General features: G+C 50.3%; 1 protein-coding gene across 3 annotated transcripts; it reads right to left on the bottom strand.

The window, feature by feature from the left end:
- Positions 1-1,012: 1,012 nt before the first annotated feature.
- Positions 1,013-20,594, bottom strand: LRRC74A (leucine rich repeat containing 74A). Of its 3 annotated transcripts, XM_036313985.1 has the most exons (11): positions 18,992-20,594; positions 17,678-17,774; positions 13,610-13,659; positions 13,182-13,263; positions 9,719-9,804; positions 9,041-9,235; positions 8,150-8,245; positions 5,366-5,512; positions 3,259-3,366; positions 3,028-3,110; positions 1,013-1,687 (listed from the first exon to the last, which is right to left on the bottom strand). In XM_036313985.1, exons 1-11 carry the CDS (start codon positions 19,184-19,186, stop codon positions 1,663-1,665), a joined length of 1,164 nt encoding a protein of 387 aa, XP_036169878.1. In that variant the 5' UTR covers positions 19,187-20,594; the 3' UTR covers positions 1,013-1,662. The 3 variants fall into 3 exon arrangements, with proteins under 3 accessions (XP_036169878.1, XP_036169884.1, XP_036169868.1); XM_036313991.1 differs by lacking the exons at positions 1,013-1,687; positions 18,992-20,594 and adding an exon at positions 16,997-17,131 and having other exon boundaries at positions 2,217-3,110; positions 17,678-17,775; XM_036313975.1 differs by lacking the exon at positions 1,013-1,687 and having other exon boundaries at positions 2,222-3,110.
- Positions 20,595-21,593: the final 999 nt, after the last annotated feature.

Below are 21,593 nucleotides of genomic sequence, written 5' to 3'. Positions count from 1 at the left end.
GCATCTTGAGCAAACGGTGTTTTTTACTGATCTATAACCCACAGTTGCTAACACGTTTTGATGCTTTATGGCCTCGTTGTCCTCAGGGTTCTACCCAGACACCAGCAGTGACTGGATGCTCACCCACAGGCAGGGGACTTGGTGGAGAATTTTATGGATCGTAACAGACTTAAGAGACGTGGTCCCTGGCTTCAAGCGGATTTGATTTATCTGGGGAGTTGGAGTAAAGACATCTACAGGTCCTGCTGGGTATGGTGGGTGCGAGTTTCAGCCCATGACTTCCTTGTTGTATTTCTTTCTTTTCTTTTCATCCTCCTAATTCTGACTCGAGCCCCACCAGTGGTCGGCAAACTGCAGTTGGCGAGCCACATGCGGCTCTTTGGCCCCTTGAGTGTGGCTCTTCCACAAAATACCACGTGCGGGCACACACGTACAGTGCGATTGAAACTTCGTGGCCCATGCGCAGAAGTCGGTATTTTGTGGAAGAGCCACACTCAAGGGGCCAAAAAGCCTCATGTGGCTCGCGAGCCGCAGTGTGCCGACCACGGCCCTGTACCATCAACTTCAGGGGAAGACTCTGAATAAGGACGGGAAAGGGGAAAACATGCTGTGGGAAGGGGACATCCGTCGTTTCAGTCACGATTCTGCCGCAGATGTGGAGAGGCCTGGGCACCCCCCCCCCCACCTTGCAGCAGAGTGACACTGCTGAGTGACCCAGGGCTTGATTCCTGGGTGCCGTCCAGCACACCTCTGCTGCCCTGAAGTGCCAGCTCCTGGACACCCCCGACTTCCCCAGTTTCCCCCGACTCGCCAGAAACAATTGCCAGGTGAATGTGTCTGTTCACGCCACAGGTCTTTATTGAGCATCTACTATCTGCCAGGCACCATGCGGAGCTACCGGGATGTCAGAGACAGTTCCTGCCGTTCTTCATCCGCAAAGGTAACTATGAGGTTAACCGAGACCCTTTAAGTTACCCCCCCCCCCCCGCCTCGCCCTGCCTCCCTTGCTCAGAGTATGCTGTACTTGGCTATTTTGCTCAGCTCCTCATGTGTCCCCAGTTTCCCAAAAAACGTGGAGTGGGAGGTCCCTACAACCGGTTGCAGCTGTCTCACTTCGCAGGTGGAACCATGAGGCTCCAGGTGGCCGGGTAGTGCCGGGCCTCACCAAGAAGCCAGGCCTCTCCGCCTCCCAGCCTGGCTTCTCTTCACGTGACCCCTCGGCATTTGCTCCTGAAGACCCTGTCTGCATCTCCTGGGCGTCTGTTCCCTCTGCCATTGCTTCCCGCACCTCGAAATCTCTCCCCTCGACAGTTCACAATCACTATGACCACACGACGTCTTTATGCATTGGCCTCCTCCCCACGGCTCTTTCCCTGCCGCCTAGCAACCCCACTGCATCCCCAGTGTGTCCTCCTGGTTCTTAAAGAGGCCCTCAAGGACACGCTCCCTGAAACCAGAGGGCGCTCCCCTGGGAAGGGTGCACCAGCAGCAGCCCAGTGACGCGGAGATCAAGCCAGACTTTATTGGCTCTCTCCCAGTCCTGGCCTCGGTGTTTGTCCACTGGAGTCTCAGCCAGCTCTCCTCCTCCTCCTCCTCCTCGCCGCTGGCCGATTTGCCAGGACTTCTTTTTCACAGAAACTTCTTTCCAGGACAGACTTGTTGCTATGGCTTCACCACTTCCAAGACACTGGTTTGAAAGGTAAGGGGATAATGTTGCGCCAATGCAGCCTCCCGGCTGACGGAGAGAACGTTCAGGCTCAGCTCCAAGCGAGACCACTGGGAACCCATCTCTCAGCTTGCCAGAGCACTGCACATGGGTGAGGTTCGGGGTGGGCACTGGGGAGGAGCAGAGAGCTGGGTTCCGTTGTTGGCCAGGGTTTGGCAGTAGATTGAAGTTTAGAATGTGCACACCCCACATGTTGTTAAGTGGTTAGATGTTGTTAAGTGGTTAGAGCATTGGCCTGCACACCAAAGGCTCACAGGTTCGATTCCTGGTCAAGGGCATGTACCTGGGTTGCAAGTTCAATGCCTGGCCCCAGTTGGGGTGGTGCAGGAGGCTGGCAACCAATTGAGGTGTCTCTCTCACATTGATGTTTCTCTCTCTCTCTCTCTCTCTCTCTCTCTCTCTCCTTCCCTCCCTCCCTTCCTTCCACTCTCTCTAAAAATCAATGGAAAAATTATCTTCGGGTAAGGGTGAACAATAACAGCAATAAGGAATGTGCACACCCTTTGGCCAGCAATCACACCAGGCCTGCACCACCGAGTGTGTGTCTGAGAACACACGTGTGTGAACACTGCATACAAAAGGACATTGGTGACAGTATCACCGTAGTCACAACACAGAAAATAAATGCCATCATCACTAGCACGGGGTGCGTGGGAATTCAGGCACCTGTGCCTGTTTGGTGACTGGCAGAGGCTGGCACCTGGCTGGGACTCACGGGCGTCAGTTATCGTTATTACTGTTGTCGCAGCCCTTTCCTATCTCTTCAAGGCCTCCAGCCTGAGTCACAGCCTGCGTCACTCCCTAAGCCACAGCAGCATGGGACGGCCCGCAGTTCCCCTGCCCGGCTCACACGCCAGGGCATGGACCTGACGTCCCTCTGCCCTCTCCTCTATGTCCGTGTGACACCCCCCTCACCATGCCAGGGCCTAATCACTGCTCCCTGTCACCTCCTATCTGCTGTGAGCACTGTGTCCCCAGAATCAGGCTCGCAGCCTGCCGTGTGTAGTTGAGCCCGAAGCTTGGCCAAGGGAGCCAGCGGAACATGAGAAGGAGGGTACCCAGGGGGCAGCCGTGGGAGGGGGCAAAGGCAGCCTGCTATGCAGGGGAGACCAGACCTAATGCCATGCAGACGGGGTGGCCTCTGGAGCTCAGGGGTGCTTTCTAGAGCAGCGGTCGCCAACCTTTCGGACCTCACGGACCACCAATGGTCTGTGGCCCACCGGCTGGAGACTGCCATTTTAGAGAGCCGAGGGCCCTCTGGGACAGAGGCTGGTTGGGGCCCGCCGCGGGCCTGTGCTGACCTGAAGTTCACGTTGCCATTCTTGTCATCCAGCCGCTTGATCAGCTCCCTGATTTGGAACCGGTTTAGGGGGATCTTGTTTTGCTGAGGAGGTGGGTGGAACATGTGAGGTTAATGGAGCTCTCAGCTTACCTGCTCTCCAGCCCCCTACATACATGCATGTGCACACACATGCACATGCACACATGTGCAGGCACACACACAGTGCCCAGGGGCACAGGGATAAGCGCACCTGTATCATGGCTTTCAAGAAATCGCTCACAGGCATCTTCATCATCCCAGTAGGGGTCAAGCTCTTGAAGAAGTCCAGGACCTTGATCTTGTTCTGGTCAGCATAGCTCTGAGGGAGGGAGACACCAGGAGCGGATGCTTGCCCATGTAACATCTCTAACACTCCCCCTCCCCGCCCAGACCCAGCAGGCCACGGGGGCGTGTGACGAGACAGTCCCAGGAGCTCCAGTCTCCCGCATGTGCGTCATTTAAGACCAAGAGTCCTGTCTGCACAGGGCACCGAAGGAATGGGGCAGTGACTGTTCATGTGCATTATTTCGTTCTGAAGTTGCCTCTGCTAAGACTCGTGCAGATGGTGCACTGTGGGCAGTGGGCGAGCTGGTGTTGGCTTAGAGTCCAGAAGCCAACCACAGCCACGCTGTGTGACGGGCAGGTCTGGTTCTCAGAATTCACTTAATTCTCATCATTTCACACAGATGCTTACACTGTGTTAGAGTATTTTAAAAATAATGTTTAATTTAAAAAAATATTAGCCACTCACATTGTAAGGTGATTTTAGATTAGTAGAAAGAAGAAAATGAAAAAATAAGTCATAAATCCAATCCCACTATCCAGAGGTAACATCTTGATGTGTACCCTTTCACCTGTCTGTCTGTCTGTCTATCTATCTATCCATCTATCTACCATCCACCCCGCCACCCATCGTTTTTCTACTGTACATACTGGTTTATGAAATGCTCTGTGCCAATACACTGTGAACACCCTTTCAATACCATTAAAATATTCTTTTGGGGTCCTTGTTTAGTATCTTTGCTCACCTGAATCCTTGATCATCAAGGCCCTTCCCAACCCTATCTCTGCCAGGAAGCATCCTTTTCTGTTTACCAACCCTACATACCCTCTAATCTGGGCTCTGATTATCTTTGCTGCTTTGCCGCTTATTATCTATAATAATAAAAGCATAATAAGCTAATTAGACCAGACATCCTTCCGGACGTCCTTCCAGACGACCTTCCGGATGAAGCCGGGGCTGTAAGGGAAGCCGGTGCTGGCAGCCGGGGGAAGGAAGGCCTACTCTTGCACAAATTTCATGCATCGGGCCTCTAGTCTACCATCTGACCCTTTCTATTAGCAGTTACTGTATCTGTCCCATTTTCCAAACCCGCTCGTTGGCCCCTGAGGGAAAGGGCTGCATCTCACGCTGCGTGTGGGGCTTGGTCTTGACTAGATTCCTTCTCTGTGCTGTTGGAAACAAGGGGCAGGCCCCCACTTTGCATCAGATAACGCCATTCCTGCTCACTGGACATCCTGCTTCCCTTGCAAAACAGGTTTCCCCTCGGTGCCACCCGAGGTCCTCTGACCTAGAAAGATACTTGATACCCCTTTGCCTTTTAGAACTTTGGGGTGACAGACAGCGGAGGACAACCAGGCCTGGGGCTGGATGCTGCTCTGAGGAGGTCAGACCTGAGGAGCTCTACTACCCCCAGTGGCTCTAATAGTCTAATACCCCTAGTAGCTCGAGCAGGCTCTGATTTTTTATTTTCACTGTTACATCTGCCTCTTGTGATTGCCAGAGACGATCTAAGACTCAAGCCAGGTTACCACTAGATGTAAAGGCCTTGAGGGTCCCTCTTTCGCTGAAGCCACCACATGGCTGTCCTGACCACAGGGGTCTTGGTGTTCTTACCAGCTGTTGGAAAGAGCCCACATTTACTGGGTGCTTATTATGTGCCAGGCGTCGTTCTAAACACTTCACGCACATTCTAGAATTTAATCTTCACAGCATCCCTGCGAGGGTGTGTACTTTCGTTGTGCCCATTTTACAGGTGAAGAGATTGAGGCACAGAAAGCTTCAGTGACCTGCCTTTGGCCCTACAACAGCCAGGGGAGGAGCCTGGCTGGTAGAAACCACCCTGGTCCACGCCCCTCCCACTTGAGCCAGCTCTCAGCTGTCCCCTCCTGCAGAGGGCTCCGGGAATCCACAGGGAATATGCCTCCTCTGAGGGTCCTTGTCAGAGAGGATTGTGCAGACGCCTTGGGGGGGGGGGGGCAGAGGACAGCTCTCTGCAGGGGTCCCCTGTGGGGCTGAGAGGAAAGCAGGGGCTCACCTGGATCAGTTTCATGGGGTTCGGATACTGGATGATGGATTTCTTGGCAGAGAGGCCTTGGATTGCCTTGTAGACCACGTCCAGCTGGGGGTGGATGGCATACACCCCATCTAAGAATTTCACAAATTGCTCGGACACCATCACATTCTGGAGCAGGGAGAGAGGGGACCCATCATGGGAAGGGGGCCGCCACTGCGCCATCCTCCTGCCCAGACCAGTGTCCCACCCAAGCCAGCCAGAGGGCCGGCCGCGTCTCCTCCAGTTCGTCCCGCCATGCAGTTCCTAGAGGGGGTGGTTCACATAGTTTAGAGCTTGTGGTTTAACTCGTGCGATTCCCGCGTGATGGATCGGATGTTCTGTCTGTGTGCTGGGGGCTCACCACACTGGGCCATCTCAATGCTCTCAGACGGCAAGCCTAACTGTCTGCGTGCGGCCATGCGATGCAGCGATGGGGCTGCAGACGGGCCCATCCCTGTGCCAGTGCTGGTCTTCAGAGCAGATGCCCTGGAAGAGGACCCCTCATGCCCACCCCCTGGGCCCGGCTCAGCCCACACTGGGAACTCCCCGAAGGAAGTCCCCTAGACCCGGGGGTTACAGGCCGCAGGAGGAGGTGTGTTCCGTGAAATAGGTGAAATAGCGTTGGAGCAAACCTGGCCGCCCTGGGGGAGATTAACCTGCTTCATTCCTCAGGGTTGGTTCTGAGTATCTCCTGCCTTTCAAAGACTTAAATCCATGCTTAAGGGCTGAAGACTTACTCTTTTTGTAGGTATTCTAGAGAAAGGTCTAGAAGCATCTACAGTGAAGGAATTCCAACACCACAGGGTTATGGCAGCATAAATGCCAACAGGGAAGAGAAAGGCTAATTCAGACCTTCTGGTTCTGGTAGGATTGTGGGGTTTTGTTTGTTTTAGTAAAGCAAGCTAGAATTTATTGACCACAGCAACCCCCCCCCCAAAAAAAAAACAACAACAAAAACTCCCCCCCAAAACCACTGAGGACAGTGAAACAAAGAATGGCCTGGAAGAAGCTACAGGAGAGCCTAGGCTGGCTGCTTCGGCTCACCGGGAAGTCAGAGAAAAGGGGGTCTTGGAGACAAGTTCGGGGGGAGCCTGGATGAGCTGCTGCTGCCCATTGCTGCCCTGGTTGCAAGTCTCATGGGGTTCCTTGAGGTCCCTGGGGTTTAGGAGATGTGTGTTTGGGGGTGGGGTGGGGGAGGGAGAGAGGGAAGGGAATGGCACAGGTGTGCTCCCTCCTGGGAGGCTTGTTTAGTGGCAAAGTGACCCGAGTTCATGGGCTGTATGTCGTCTGGAGCCGAAACAGCACCATGTCTGACATTCCCTCAGACACACCAAGGCCGGGCCTGGCTCCATCCTCTCCAACCAGCTCTGTGGGAGGGAAAACCAAATATCCACAAAATCTGGACCCGCGGCTGGGACTCAGAGGCAGGGCGGAGTGGGCGCACATCAGAGCTGGGGGTGAGGGTGCAGAGCGGGCCTCCGAGGAGAAAGGGGTGAGGGGACAGAGCCCAGGAGCCTGGGGCAGGAGGCAGGGGTGAGGAAAAGAGAAAGTAGGGACGTGTTGATAGTGTTTCATAATCTGTGGCAAACATAAACTTATTATTCAGTTCCAAGGAACCTGGGTTTAAATATTCAAAATGTCATCACGGCTATCATTGCAAGGCGTCAATGGCTTAGCAAAACGTATTTGTGTGGCATTAAAAAATGTCCCTCTGTGCCTTCTTAGAACTCCAGAGTAGGAGGCAGAAGCCCTGGCTTTCCTCCCTGCTGTGATTCTCACTTGCTGTGCGGTCCTAGCCTCTCTGTTTTAGTTTAATTATATGTAAAATGGGAAAATGAGGGAAAGTTCTTGTTATGGGTTGAATTATATTCCCATTATATATATATATATATATATACTAACCCTCCATACCTGCGCATGTGACTGTATTTAGAAATAGGGTCTTTGAGTTAAGATGAGGTCCTTAGGGTGGACCTACTCTGATACCACCAACAACCATTGGGTGTTAGGAGAGGGGCACAGAACAGATTCTCCCTCTGACCCTCAGATGGCGCCAACCCTGCCTTCTAGCTCCCACAATTGCGAGACAATAGACTTCTATTGTTTAACCACCCAGCTCGCAGATCTTTGCTACAGCAGCTCTGGGACCCACCTCCCGGAGTAGGATCCAGTGAGCTGGCAGGTATAACATCACTTTGGGGGAAAAAGAGTATAAAGTGATAGACGAGTGCAGGACATGGTTATTCTCAGCTACCACCTCTAGGATGATTCAGGCGGGAGAACCTGGCAGAGTGAAGTCACTTCCTCAGGCTTTCCCTGTCCACCAAGGGATTTCTTAACTGTAGCCTCAAACACTGCTCTGAGTAGAGTAGGCTACGTTAGGAAATGAAAATGCAAGTCTGTCCACGCTCTATTACTCAGATGTTCAAAGCCCTGTGATTCTGGAGCCTTTCAGGGATGCGGGGCCATCAATCAGGACGGCTGACGGACGCTCTGCCCTGGGTCCTCCGGCCCTTTCCCGCCATTTCTGCACCTGAGCTCGGCCTGCTCTCAGGTGTGCAGGGCCCTGGTCCAGGGCCGGGTAGATGATTTCTCACTCCCGGCCACTGACTGACAGCTGCTCTATTGAAAGGACCGCTGGAGGGGGCAGAGTTGCGCCCCAAAAGGAGGGACCTTTGCAGGGAGCTTTTGTGTGAAGGCCTCTGAGGGGCGTGGCTATTGGCACCTGCGGACGCGGGTGCAAGCGACTACCATCTGATTACTCACGGAAATGTCAAGGTTTTCCATCTTGGATTTGGGGTTCTTCTTGATGGACATGATAAGTGACACAGCTCCCTCCATGTTCATAGGGTTCAGGAAAAGCTGTGGGAAGGGGGGCGACACAGGAAGAGGCCGAGGCGGGGACAGGAGGGGCTGGCTCAGGGCCCGGCTCCCATTTCTTTCCATCAAATCGCAGTCTCTGTTCCACCCAGACATCTCTGTAAGCACCTTTTCCCTGCCTGTCTTTTTGTCCGATCTTCCGCCCTCCCACCCACCTGGGGAATTGCTGCTCAAGCTACGCTCTGAGGCAGGAAGCAGTGAAGGCCAGGGGAGGACATCAGCTGGGGAAAGAGTCCTGCAGGCCCAGCACAGCCGTGAGCAAGGCCCTGGCAGGACCACGGAGATGGAAGGAGACCCCGAGGCCTTGGGGGGAGCGAGGGATAGCATGGGGTGAACTGAGGTTGGAGAAGCACACAGGGCCGAGAGACCTGGATTTGCGCAGCAGGTGGCCACAGAAGGGGTCTAAGCCGCAGGGGAGTAGGTGTCGGGGGAGGTGGTGGAATCATTTATGCCCCAGGGCCTGCAGGAGACCCACACGGGAGGAAGGGAGACCAGTTAGGGGATGACTACTGTACGCGCACCAGCTGAGAGCAGCGGGGGATCCTGGGTTTGTAGCAGCGAGGCAGCCGAGAATATACGCACATGTGAAGCACAAGGCACATTTCACAGTGATTCTCCCGGGCAATATCCAGCCCCATCACCCTGCACCCATCCCCACACATGACACACGCACACCTACACACGATGCACTGATACATACCTGGATGCACACCCATGGACGCACACACACAGACGCACACGCAAAACGGCCCGTTCCCAGCCAGGTAAAGGCTCTACCTTCAGAGTTCGGAGGCACTCGTTGAACTCCAGTCCTTTGCTGAGTTTGATGATCCCTTCGTTGCTGATGTCATTGTTGCTGACATCTAGGTAGGCCAGGGAGCTGTTGGATTTGAGGGCCTCCCCTAGGGCCGCAGCCCCCTCGTTCCCAAAGCCATTCATGGAGATATCTAGTGTCTTCAGGGTCACGTTGGACTCCAGGGAGGGGGAAAAGAGCACCGGTATCAAGGGGCATCTATCCCCGGTCGGCATCCAGGCTGGGGACTCAGTGGTCCCTGGAGAGAGGTCTCGGCCAGCTCACCCCCGACCTCCCAGCTGCACGCAGTCTCAACAATACATTCCTGTTGGGTTCTGGTCATTCCCTACTCCATCATTAAACTGCTCCCTTGAAGTACTCCCAAAGATGCCACTAGGCCCTAGCAGGGTGGATTCTCCTGGACAGGATTTATGCTAAAGAATAACGTGCATCCAGGAATTGTGGGAGGGAGGCCAACAATGGGAAGAGCTCAGTATATCCGCATCAGTGGCGACCATGAGGAAGAGTTCAAGAGGGCGGGGGGGCGGGGGGGCGGGGCGGGCGGGGCGGGCCCTCCCTCGCACCCCCACCCTCCCACCTTTACCCTGTCACCCTTCACCCCTCACCCCCCGCTCAGCACACCACTCCCAGGGAGACCTTACCCGGAGACCGTTGCTCAAGGACACAGCTGCCCGTGGGCTTAAGTGATTCCAGCTCAGGTCCAGTGTCTGGAGCCCTACGTTGAGGGCTGGAGAGGGGGTGGGGGATCAACTTAGCATCCCCTGCCTTTCAGGGGACCCACTCTCAGGGTTGGCAGAGAGCGATGCCATTGGGAATAAGGAGAGCTCAGTGCTCATAAAAAGGAAAACGCAGAGGTAACATTTGTTCAGTGATTCATTTAAACACAACATCGTGAGATGATTTCCAGTGCTGCCAACGATGCCGTAAAATAATCCTACTCAGGTATCGCAGGTGGCAAGCAAGTTAATACCATCTATTTGGCAAATATCATCTAGTCCCAAGTATTTTCCTATAAACGTGTGTGCACCCTGTCACACAGCGGAATCACCTCTGCGACTCCTCCCAAGGAGACAGGCTGTGAGAAGGGCGGCATGCTTGTAGCTGTTTGCCATGGCATCACTTTTACAAGTAAGGCTCGTGACTCAGGGGGGACGGGTCAAGTGCAGCATAAATATCCACCTGGTGGGATGGTGTGCATTAAAGTAGAGGGAGACAGCCTGGAAAATAGGAGCCGTGTGCACAGAGGGAGGTTGTGATCGCATGGAGCGCTACATCCTGCGATGTCGTTCACATGGAGACCTGCAGGGGGCAGTGGTGGGTCCAGACTTTCTATTTCGTTCAGCTTTAGGGACACAACCCCTTGGAAGTAGCGAGGCATCAGGCTTGTCTAGCTGCCAGGTTTGCATGGAACTTGCACTAGTTTTTTAAAACTTAGAGATTATTTTGTTTAAATGCTATAGGGTGTCCCAAAATTCACGCAAGATTTGAATTTTGCGTGAGCGTTAACAACAACAACAAAAAATAAAAGCCTAATTTTACTTGGTTTATTGAATCAGATTCTAATATCTGTTGCCCTTTGATTTCAATCCCTTCAATTTGATAAGCATTTCCAAGTACCAATTATGGCCCAGGAGCAGGGACAATGAAGACCAATGAAGACCACGGCTTTGCGTGTGTGCCAGCAAAGCCGTGGAGGCCATTTACCTGATGTGCTAGTCCATACATAACCCTATACTGTATGCTTTATGAATCAATAAAAATTTTACAATTTTTAATTATAAACCTGTGTTTTCTATCAAAATTACTTCTTGTGTGAATTTTTGGACACCCAACCATGGGGCTGGGAAAACATCCTATTTGAACACCTGATCATTGTAAGTTTTGTTTGGGACGAGGTGAGATAGAGGCGGGTGTAGGTAGAGTTGAGTACATGGGCATCACTCTGATTCCTGGGTCATACCCTTGTCCCATGGTTTTAAATACATCTACATGCCTTTGGACCCCAAATGTATTTGTCCAGCCCCAACCACACTCTAAACTCACGTAGCAAACTGCCTACCCGATGTCTCCATTACAAACATTACGTGGCCCGAATGGGAATCTTGCCTCCTAACTCCTGCTCTTCTAGCCCTGTGACTCCCTGAGTTTTCCCCATTTGGGTAAATGACACCCATTCAAACCAGTACCTGAAACAAAATAATCACCAGTCTATCTTTTTCTTTCCCTCATTCTTCAGGTCAACAAGTCCTTTTGGCTTCGCTGCCAAAATATACTCTGACTCCATCCCCTCTCCATCGCCTGCTCCCTTAGCCCACGCATCATCCTCCGGCCTCCTCGTTGGCCTCCCTCCTCCCGTTCTTGTTCTCCTCGGTTGCCTTCAACAGAAGTTCTAAAACTGCAAATCAGACCGCATCATTCCCCACGTTCACATCCTTCACCGACGTCTCATCGCAGGAGAATCAAGTCCAGACGTCGTGCATGTCCAAGTCCCACAAAACTGACGCAAGTGGCTGCAGGCCACCTCGATGACCTCTTGTCTTTCCATTCTCCTCCACTGTCCACTCTGCTCCAGCCACCCTGTCCCCTTCCCCCCACCCACGGTCCTCGAATATGCCACGCTCTGTTCTTTCTGCCCGGAATGCTGAGCTTCTAGAACCTAGCACGGCTGTTTCTTATTTATCATATTTAGGCTTCAACAGAAATCCACCTTCCCTGTGGGCCTTTCTCTCATCACCCCACCTCCACCCCCACCCTCAGTGCCCTCCCCCGTCTACTCCTTTCCCCAGGGATGAACATTTAGGAGCTATTATTTTTTTCTTTTATAACAAGTTTGCAAGGAAACTCCTTAGACATCTGTGTGTGTGTGTGTGTGTGTGTGTGTGTGTGAGAGAGAGAGAGAGAGAGAGAGAGAGAGAGAGAGAGAGAGAGAGCGCTCTGAGACATGGAGAAGTGAATTGCTGCATCCTAGAATATACACATTTTCAATTTACTCAATACTGTCAAATTGCTCTCCAAAGTGCCTTTACCTGGCAGCTTCTGAAGGTTATTTATCCCTGTGTTCACTGCACTGTGAATTCTCTGACTTGAACGTTTTGCAGCTTTGACAGATGACAAGGGGGAATCTTTTTGTTGTTCTATTAATGACATTTCTCTAATTATCAAAGAGGTTGGGCATTTGGCTTTGATTTTTCATTGTCCATATGCCTTGACCACTGTTTATTTTTAAATTTTTATTTGTATTGATTTCAGAGAGGAAGGGAGAGGGAGAGAGAAACATCAATGATGAGAATCATTGATCAGCTGCCTCCTGCACGCCCTCTATTGGCGATTGAGCCTGCAACCCAGGCATGTGCCCTGACCGGGAATGGAACCGTGACCTCCTGGTTCATAGGTTGACACTCAACCACTGAGCCACACTGGCCGGGCCTGACACTGTTTTGTTTTGTTTTGTTTTGGAGTGTTTATCATCATCCAATTGACCTGTAGGATCTTTTATCAACATTTTGAACACTAACCTTTAATATTCTACAAATGCTGCAAATATCTACTTCTGACTATTACTTGTCTTGTAACATTGCCCACAATGTCTTTGATCATCCCCCGTTTTAAACCTATTGTCAAATATACAGATAATTTTTGTTATGGTTTATAGTCACTGTGCCTATGTAATAGGCATTAACCTCTCTGAGATCAGCAAACTCTTTCTCTAGATGAGTGGTTCTCAGCCTTCTGGCCCTTTAAATACAGTTCCTCATGTTGTGACCCAACCATAAAATTATTTTCGTTGCTACTTCATAACTGTAATGTTGCTACTGTTACGAATCATAATGTAAATATCTGATATGCAGGATGGTCTTAGGCGACCCCTGTGAAAGGGTCGTTCGACCGCCAAAGGGGTCGCGACCCACAGGTTGAGAACCGCTGCTCTAGATGTTCTCCTAATCATGTTAAAGTTTTACCTCCCACATTTACAATGTATTTTGGGTGTGGTCTCTTCTACAATGAGAACACTCAATAGCGACAACAACAGGAGATGCAGCTCTGACAAGAGATTGTTTGCCAGGTCCCTCTCCTTTGCCAGCCCCTCCCTCCGTGGGGACTCACCCAGCATGCTTCCCAGGAACTCCCCGTCCTTGTCAGAGAATTCGTTGTGGCTGAGATCCATTTCCTTAATTCTGTAATTGGCCTGGGGAAAAAGCAGTGGACAGAGCGGTACTGTGGGGCTTCCATGGGACTGCAAATGCCTCCCGTATCCTAGGTCAGTGGGATGGGGGCTCCCACATACCTAGAACGAGGGGGACTAGGGTTCTTACACTGAAGACAATTTCGTGTTCATCTTTTTGTGTGACTGTTGATGACACCTGGGCGAGTTTATTGCCATCCAAAAACAGTCCTACCACCTGCTGTGGCTTTGGCCAGGATGGGCAGAGTCCAAACATTCCCCAGCGCCCTATACCATGCATTTCCCTAGACCCAGGCCTCCAGGGACATCTCCCACCTGGCTCAGCGGTACCCACCCCCTTGCTTCTTACCGACAGGGCCTGGCAGAGCAGCTCTGCAGATTGGTCCTTGAACTTATTTCCTGTCAGGAAGGAGGGCATGATCAGTGCTCTCCAGGCAGGGCTCCCTTGCCCTCCCACAGCCTAGCTCTGCCAGTCTCTTCCCCTTGGAACAATCAGATGTAGAAAAAGTGGCAAGTACTCAAAGCAAAAATATGGACACAGAAGAAAACAGGAGGAAAAGGGAAACTATTTACCATCCCGTTTGACATTCTCTTCTTGCTCTGCTGTGACTGTCAGGGGAGTTCCAGGAGCAGGAACACTATACCCTGTGCATTGCTGGCAGCATCAACCCCTAGCCTAGTGCCTAAAGTCTGTAACAGTATAAAACATGCTACGATAGCCCAGCCGGCATGGCTCAGTGGTTGAACATTGACCTATGAGCCAAGAGGTCACATGCCCAGGTTGCAGGCTGGATCCCCAGTGTGGGGCGTGCAGGAGGCAGCCGATCAATGATTCTCTCTCATCATTGATGTTTCTATCTCTCTCTCCCTCTCCCTTCCTCTTTGGAATCCATAAAAAATGCTGATATAGTCTAAGCAGCAGAGACATGCCGGAAGGGGACGAGTGGGGCACTTGCCTTTGTGTGCAAAATCTAAAGGGCACTGAAAGGCTCAGTAATCTCAATGAATAATATTTTAACATTTAAAAAAGTCCAAAACCAATGCAGAACCATCCTATATAATAAAAGGGTAATATGCAAATGGACCGAATGGCGGAACGACAGTCACTATGATGCGCACAGACAACCAGGGGGCAGATACTCAATGCAGGAGCTGCCCCCAGCCCGCAGGCCCTGATTGCCTGATCAGGGCCTGCCAGAAAACTCTCAGTCCCTTCCCCCCGGCTGGCAGGCTCTGATTGCCTGATGGTGGATGGAGAACCGGGGGTGGGTAGCAGTGGGGTGGGGGGGGGGGGGGTCGGCGACTGCCGGCAGCCAGGGAAGATGGCCCTGATCTCAGGCCAGGCCTAGGGACCATACTTGCGCACAAATTTTGTGCACCAGGCCTCTAGTCTATGATAAACAAAATTTTTAAATGTTAAATAAGGCAGGACCTAACCCTGCACTTGTAGAGCCAAGCCTCACTCATCTTGCCTCACTCTGTCCCTTTTTTTTATTTTATTATTTTATTTTATAAGACTCCATTGACTTTATTATTTTTGTAATATAATTCTTTAGAGTTGACATTATATATGTCTCCCTTTTCCCCCCATTCACCTCCCCACAGCCTGCCTCCACCCCAGGACCTCACTGGCCCCTTGTCTGTGTCCATGGGTCATGCATTTATGCATACAAGGTCCTTGGTTGATTACCTCCTCTCCTCCCCATCCTTCTCTCTGAGATTGTTCCTTTTGTACTGTGTTTCTTTATTTAAAGGGTTGATATTTTATTTAATCTCAGATTATTTTTGTATTGACTTTGACTTTAAAAAATATTGCATCAAGATGTTATTGACTTAGTTGCTGAGCTTTTTGATGCCCCTTAAATTGTGTGACTGAGGCGAATGCCTCCCTTACTTTGCTCTAGTCCCTGCCCTGCTAAGCAATCTAAAAGATTTCTGGGGAGTAAATGGCTTATACCCAAATTTCTTCTTTGAACTTTTGTATCTCTAGCTCCTAAACCAGTGATGGTGAACCTATGACACATGTGTCAGAGGTGACACGAAAACTCATTTTTTTGGTTGATTTTTCTTTGTTAAATGGCATTTAAATATATAAAATAAATATCAAAAATATAAGTCTTTGTTTTACTATGGTTGCAAGTATCAAAAAATTTCTATATGTGACACGGCACCAGAGTTAAGTTAGGGTTTTTCAAAATGCTGACACGCCGAGCTCACAAGGTTCGCCATCACTGGCCTACACTGTGCCTGGCACAGAAATGCTTCCTGACCGACTGACTTTATGAATGCACAAATGAAGATACCTACTGAAATACAAATATTTATTTGGCTGTGCAATAAAATGACATAACAAGCTAGTCAATGTATAAAATCAGGTAATTTTATAACTCAGCAATTCAAGGAACACATCAGCTATAATTTGTTCAAATATTGTTGCTCACCTGTTCTTCTGGAACACTGATTAGCTATTATAGTGAGTCTATTCTTCCTTTTATATTCTTTTATCTTTCATATTATCTATCTCTTTATCTTCTATACTGAAATGATAGGTAAAATATCCTTTTATCTGTCTTCCAGGTCACTAATTTTATTCACCCATAGCTACTTTGCTTTTGAATTTATGCACTGAGTCTTTAATTTCAATAACTATATTTATCCATTGAGTCTTTAATTTCAATAACTCTTTTTAAAAAATATATTTTATTGAGTTTTTACAGAAAGGAAGGGAGAGGGATAGAGAGTTAGAAACATCTATGAGAGAGAAACATCGATCAGCTGCCTCCTGCACACCTCCCACTGGGGATGTGCTTGCAACCAAGGTACATGCCCTTGACTGGAATCAAACTTGGGACCCTTCAGTCCGCAGGCTGATGCTCTATCCACTGAGCCAAACCGGTTAGGGCTCAATAACTCTTATTTCTAGAAGTTCTATTTTGGGGGAGATCTTTAAAAAAACAAACGGTGAGCCCTAGCCGGTTTGGCTCAGTGGATAGAGCATCAGCCTGCGGACTGAAGGGTCCCAGGTTTGATTCCAGTCAGGGGCATGTACCTTGGCTGTGGGCACATCCCCAGTAGGGGGTATGCAGGAGGCAGCTTATTGATGTTTCTCATTGATGTTTCTAACTCTCTATCTCTCTCCCGTCCTCTCTGTAAAAAATCAATAAAATATATATTTTTTTAAAAAACAGTGATTTGTTCTTGCATTTTTGGGGTTTTCTTAATCATAATAAACACTAGAGGCCCAGTGCACAAAATTCTTGCACGGGGGTGGGGAGGGGTGAGGGGAGCAGCTTCAGCCCAGCCTGCAATGACAGCAGCTTCCCTCGCCCTGGCCTCTGGCGTGAGGCTCCTCCCCTCCCTCTGCGTGGCTGAGGCGCAGATGTTGGGCTTGCGTTGCCAGGGTGACGCTGCCAGCGTCCTGCCCCAGCCACTATGGGCACCGCCATCTTTGTGGCGGAGTGATGGTTAATTTGTATATTACTCTTTTATTAGATAGGATAGTTTATATTTGGGTGCAAGATATCTGCTTGCAGTTTCACTTAATTAATAATGCTGCTATTATTTTAGTGGATAAATCATATGGTAACTCAATGTATAGTGTATATCTGATAATTATATTTCTCAAGTTCTTGAGAGTCCGATGCTGCCACTTGATAACTCTCATGGTGTTTTGTTTCTTGTTTTGCAATTTGGGACTGTGAACGCATCTTTGGGAAAGCTTTATCTGTGGGAATACCAGGCGGCAAGGAGTATGGGCCAAGAGGTTGCTCTTCCAAAGAGGTTTTATGTTTGTTTCTGTTGCATGCTTCAGGGTATCACCAGCAGAGGATCACTTTGTATGTTAATTTCTTGCCTTAGGGATTCCAGGACCCTGCAAGTGGTATAAATTCAAACCACAAATCTGAGGACAGTTCTGTAAATCCTAGAATTCTCAATTGGCTTTTTGTTTTCTGTGAGACAGATGCTAAACTAATTAAAAACAGGGGGTCAGGTAGTAACAAATGCCATTAAGGAAAACCAAGCAGGGAAATGGATAGAAAGTCATGGGAAGGGAGAGGGGCTGCTTTGAGGCAAGGCATCAGCGTCATCCCCCAAGGAGATGACATCTGAGCGAGAGAGCGCGAGTCATGGAGAGATGTCTGGGGGAAGAGACTTTAAAGCAGAGGCAGGAATGTTGCAAAGTGAATCAGAGGTATATGGTCCAGGAAAGCCAGGAAGCCAGTGTGGCCATGGATAGCGGGCAAGGGTGGCTGGAGGGGTTTGGCAGGGTGTAGATACAGGGTTCTGGTCTCTACAATCAGAAGGGCCAGGCCCAGTTCAGCTCAACTTTGATTCCCTCTGCCTTTCACCTTCTTCCTTTCTCCTTTCCTTCCCCAATGTCCTCCCCTTCTCCCCCCTTCCTTTTCCCTGGGCACACCTGATAGCTGAAGGCTCAGGAGTGAAGAGGAATTTTTCTGGAGAAACTCTGCGATGACTTTGGCCCCCTCAAAACCAAGAGCATTGTTGGAAATATTCTAAAACACAAGAAAACAGCTGTGTATGTACAAACCCCAATGAAGGGCCCTCATTAACAAATGATGTCCGAGTGGGGCTGACCGGAGACTACGCTAAGGGAGTAGGATCTCGGTGGGGAGAGGGGACTGGGGTGAAAGGATGGGAAGGATCGGTGTGGTCCCGAGGAGAGAAGAACAACAGGAGGCCGGCTTTTCTGTTGCCTCCCTGTGAGGCCCCCGAGCTGGTCTTAGCTTCTGAACTTAGCTTCAGTGATGCCCCACCTCCCCAGCTGAGCTCTAGTACTTTACATAGCACATGGCAACTTTTTTAAAACCCAAGTCAGCTATGTTTGAAGAGTTTGGCATAAAATAATTGGGAAAAACAATGAGATTAGAGTAAATAATCACTTGCCAATTCATTCACTGATTCATGAAGCATGAATCGCTGTACTGGGAAGAGGTGGGGAGATAAATGGATATAGTCCTTGCCCTAGCTGGTTTGGCTAAAGGGTAGAGCATCGGCCTGTGGACCAGAAGGTCGAGGGTTTGATTCCGGTCAAGGGCACATGCATGGGTTGCGGGCTTGATCCTCAGCAGGGGGTGTGCAGGAGGCAGCTGATCAATGATTCTCTCTCATCATTGATGTTTCTATCTAACTCTCCCTCTCCATTCCTCTCTGAAGTCAATAAAAATTTAAACAAAATATGGTCATAGTCCTCTCATGCTAGTGGGAGGGATTTCATATATATTAGCCATTATTATCTTAATTTTTGCATCTTTTTATTGTGGTAAAATAGATATAACACCATGTGCGGCATCATAACCATTTTTCAGTGTACAGTCAGTGGTCTTTAGTATATTCATATTGTTGTGTGACCATCACCATCATCTATCTCCAGGCACATTGTATTTTATGAAATTATTTCATGTCTTTTTTTAAAAAAAATTTTACTCTAAGGCAACTACACAGAAGTGAGTTCGTCTATTTAGGGGTTTATGAGGTACAAATAGAAATGGTTTCTTAGGGTTTCCTACAGCCACCAGGAGCACAGGTTCCCCTGGCCAGCCTCTGAGGTGTGACCCTCCTCTGAGAAGTCACTTCTACAGGAGAGGGGCCCCTAAACCCATTGCAGGAAGCCTGGAGGCTGGCCTGGGCTAGGGCAGGGGCCTCGGCTTGTCTCCAGGGGGCTCTGGGACCCAGGGTGTGGTGGTGGGAGCCATCAGAGCAGGCACAGTACCAGCTCCTGGAGGTAGTAGTTCTCTTGTAGCATCTCCACCAGGCTCAGGATGCCGTCCTCCATGATACTGTTGTCTGCCAGCTCCAGGGTGATCAGAGTCGTGTTGGACTTCAGCCACGAGGGGGCGGGGGGGGAAGACAGAGGTGGTTGGTGACCGAGGCAGGTCCCTGACTTTGCCCAGAACCTCCCAGCCATGCCAAAGGGTATGGAGATGCAGGCCAGCAGTTTTGGAGGAGTAGGCAGGAACCGGAGAATGGGGCAGGAGATGAGCCATCCCACCGAGGCTAGGACGGTGCAGGTGGGCAAAGTGGGTTTACAGTTGTGAGCACTCGAAACAGTTTGTTCTTGTTATTTATTAACGATTGGCTCATTTATTTCTATTACAACTGTCAACCTACTTTTGTCCACCCCTGCATGCTGATATTTTATATTTACATTTTAGATGCATATTTTCTAGGGCAATATGCTTATCCTGGGCCCCTTGACCCAAAGGGGCTCTACGGGGGAATTTGTAAGAGGAACATGAAAACAAAGCCCTGGAAAGTAAGAGGTCCAAGGATGAGCAGAACCCATTTTAATTATTTACTTAGCTTCAAGGAGAGAGGCCGGTGGCCTACTCCAAGATGAAGGAGAACTTGATACATATAATACGAATATTTTAGCACAAGGCCTGAAGCAGGAAGCATTGCAGTGCCTGCTGCCTTGAGAAGCCTTTCTCGCGGGGTAGGCTCCGGGCACAGCTGGTACCCTCTTGTAGTTAGGACCCTGCCTCGGGCTATTTGGAAGGAGTTGGACTTAAATAAATATCTAGATCCAAGCTAGTCTGCATCCCCACATAGAGGCAATGACTGGCATTGAAGCCTGAGGGATGGGGTTGGCGCTGACCGGCACTGTATTCCTCCCTCCCCTCGTGTGCCCGGTGCAGAAAAGCACAGAGAGCAGACACATCTCTGGACGTGAGCGTGTTCAAAGCAGGCCAGGCAGTGAGAGAAGCAGCAGGCGGCAAGGAGCTCTAGCTTCAGCCAAAGGGAGAAGGTGCTGGAGTGAGGGACGGTCTAGCACATTGCTACAAGGAGGGACAGTCCACACAGGGCCTTCCTGTGATGTCTGTGGTCCCAGCTCTCTGGGAGGGGAAGAATTCCTTCGTGCTCAAGGTCAAGGGAGATGGCTCAGGTGGCTTCCCAGTCTAGGTATCATCTAGCAGTATCCAGAAACGGGTTAAAGGACCGCTTCCGGAGTCACCCTGGGGCTAGCACAGCGTGTGCTACAGCCGGCAGCCGGATCCCAAGTCCATCCACAGTCATCCCACCCTCTGTGCTGAGTGTTGGGGGAACAAGACGAGCAGAGAACATCGCTGCTCTCCAGGGCACCGAGTGCAAGGGCACAGGGCCAGGCGGTTGGGGAATAGAAGTGAAGCAGCATGAAATAGGACCCTTCCTAGCGGGATGCCTTTGATCTACACCAGGCAAATCCAACATGCGAAAAGTTAAACAGCACAAAAGATAAATAAAACTTGAGTCCACCAGAATGTCACAGTAATTGTCAAGTGAGTGATACAGAGAATCAAGGAAGACAAAACTCCCCCCAAACAGGAACTACTGTCTCTGAGAAACACATGGCCCGAGTCCCGAGAGGATTTCATTATTATCCTCTGCCCCCCCACCCCCACCATGAAGCTCAGGAGGTTATGGTGCATTCCTAACACGACATGAATCAGTCTTTTAATGCTCAATAAATTTCAAGATGGCTTTGTTCTCTCTCTGCTCTTCCCTTCCTTTCCGCCCCCTCTCCAGAAAGCAGCACAACCTCACATTTTATGTAACTTCTTAGTGGGCATGAGCTAAATGCAAATGCTCTTGCATTTCCAAAGACGAGCAAGTGCTTTTTCTTTTATTAATCGAACTTGCCCTTTACTGTCCTAAGTGAACAAACAGTGTAGCGCTCACGTACGGCTGTTACATTCTCTGATTTCCTGGGACAGGAATCAGCTCCGTACATAATCAGTTAGGATTATAGAGAGCTATGATGAATTCAAGGGCAAGCGCTTGTTCGCCCATGCCAAGCCCAGGGAGGACATTATTCCTATGGGAAAACCTGACCCACTCTACGGTGTGAGCCTTAAGGATGATAACGTTGCGAAAGGCAGACCCTGAATGGAATGGCTCAGGAGTGAACCCACTTATAGCAAAGGTGAGCTCTGGGATTGAGACCCAGGCTGACCTTGTGTACCATGCTCTCGAATTAGCACCCAGGCCGGCCACTTTTCCAGGCTGGTGCCTTTGTTTCCCAAAGAGGAAAGAGCACAAACTTCCAAGGCCCAGGTCTCTAGCAACCTCCTTCCCAGGACCTATTGGGGAGTCCCTGACTGTTGGGAAAATGGGCAGTCCAGCCGAGCCTATGGCAGGGTGGGCATCCCAGATGCAATTTAGGGTCCCATCACCCTGTCAACGCCGCCCCCCCCCCCCCCACCTCTGCCAGGCTTCATGTGCCTCCACGGGCATGCTCACCACCAGGGCGATCGCAATGGCCTTAGTACCGTGGGGGCCCAGCCCGTGGTGGTTGAGGTTCATGTAGGACTCCTCCATGTTCCGGATGAAGTAGG

This window comes from Myotis myotis, unplaced genomic scaffold (assembly GCF_014108235.1).
Source record: "Myotis myotis isolate mMyoMyo1 unplaced genomic scaffold, mMyoMyo1.p scaffold_m19_p_1, whole genome shotgun sequence".
In the NCBI taxonomy this organism is placed as follows: domain Eukaryota; kingdom Metazoa; phylum Chordata; class Mammalia; order Chiroptera; family Vespertilionidae; genus Myotis; species Myotis myotis.
Note: the sequence above shows the minus strand (reverse complement) of the source record. Positions and strands in the feature narration are given on the sequence as shown.

What these genes read in the sequence shown, in the direction of transcription:
- LRRC74A (XM_036313975.1), bottom strand. Translation starts at nt 19,186, where the DNA reads ATGGCTGGGAGGTTCTGGGCAAAGTCAGGGACCTGCCTCGGTCACCAA. An exon ending in CCTGAGCCTTCAGCTATCAG is followed by an intron (nt 13,660 to 17,677) that starts GTGTGCCCAGGG and finishes CCTTCCTGACAG; the next exon opens with GAAATAAGTTCAAGGACCAA. An exon ending in GTTCCTGGGAAGCATGCTGG is followed by an intron (nt 9,805 to 13,181) that starts GTGAGTCCCCAC and finishes CCCCCTCTCCAG; the next exon opens with CCCTCAACGTAGGGCTCCAG.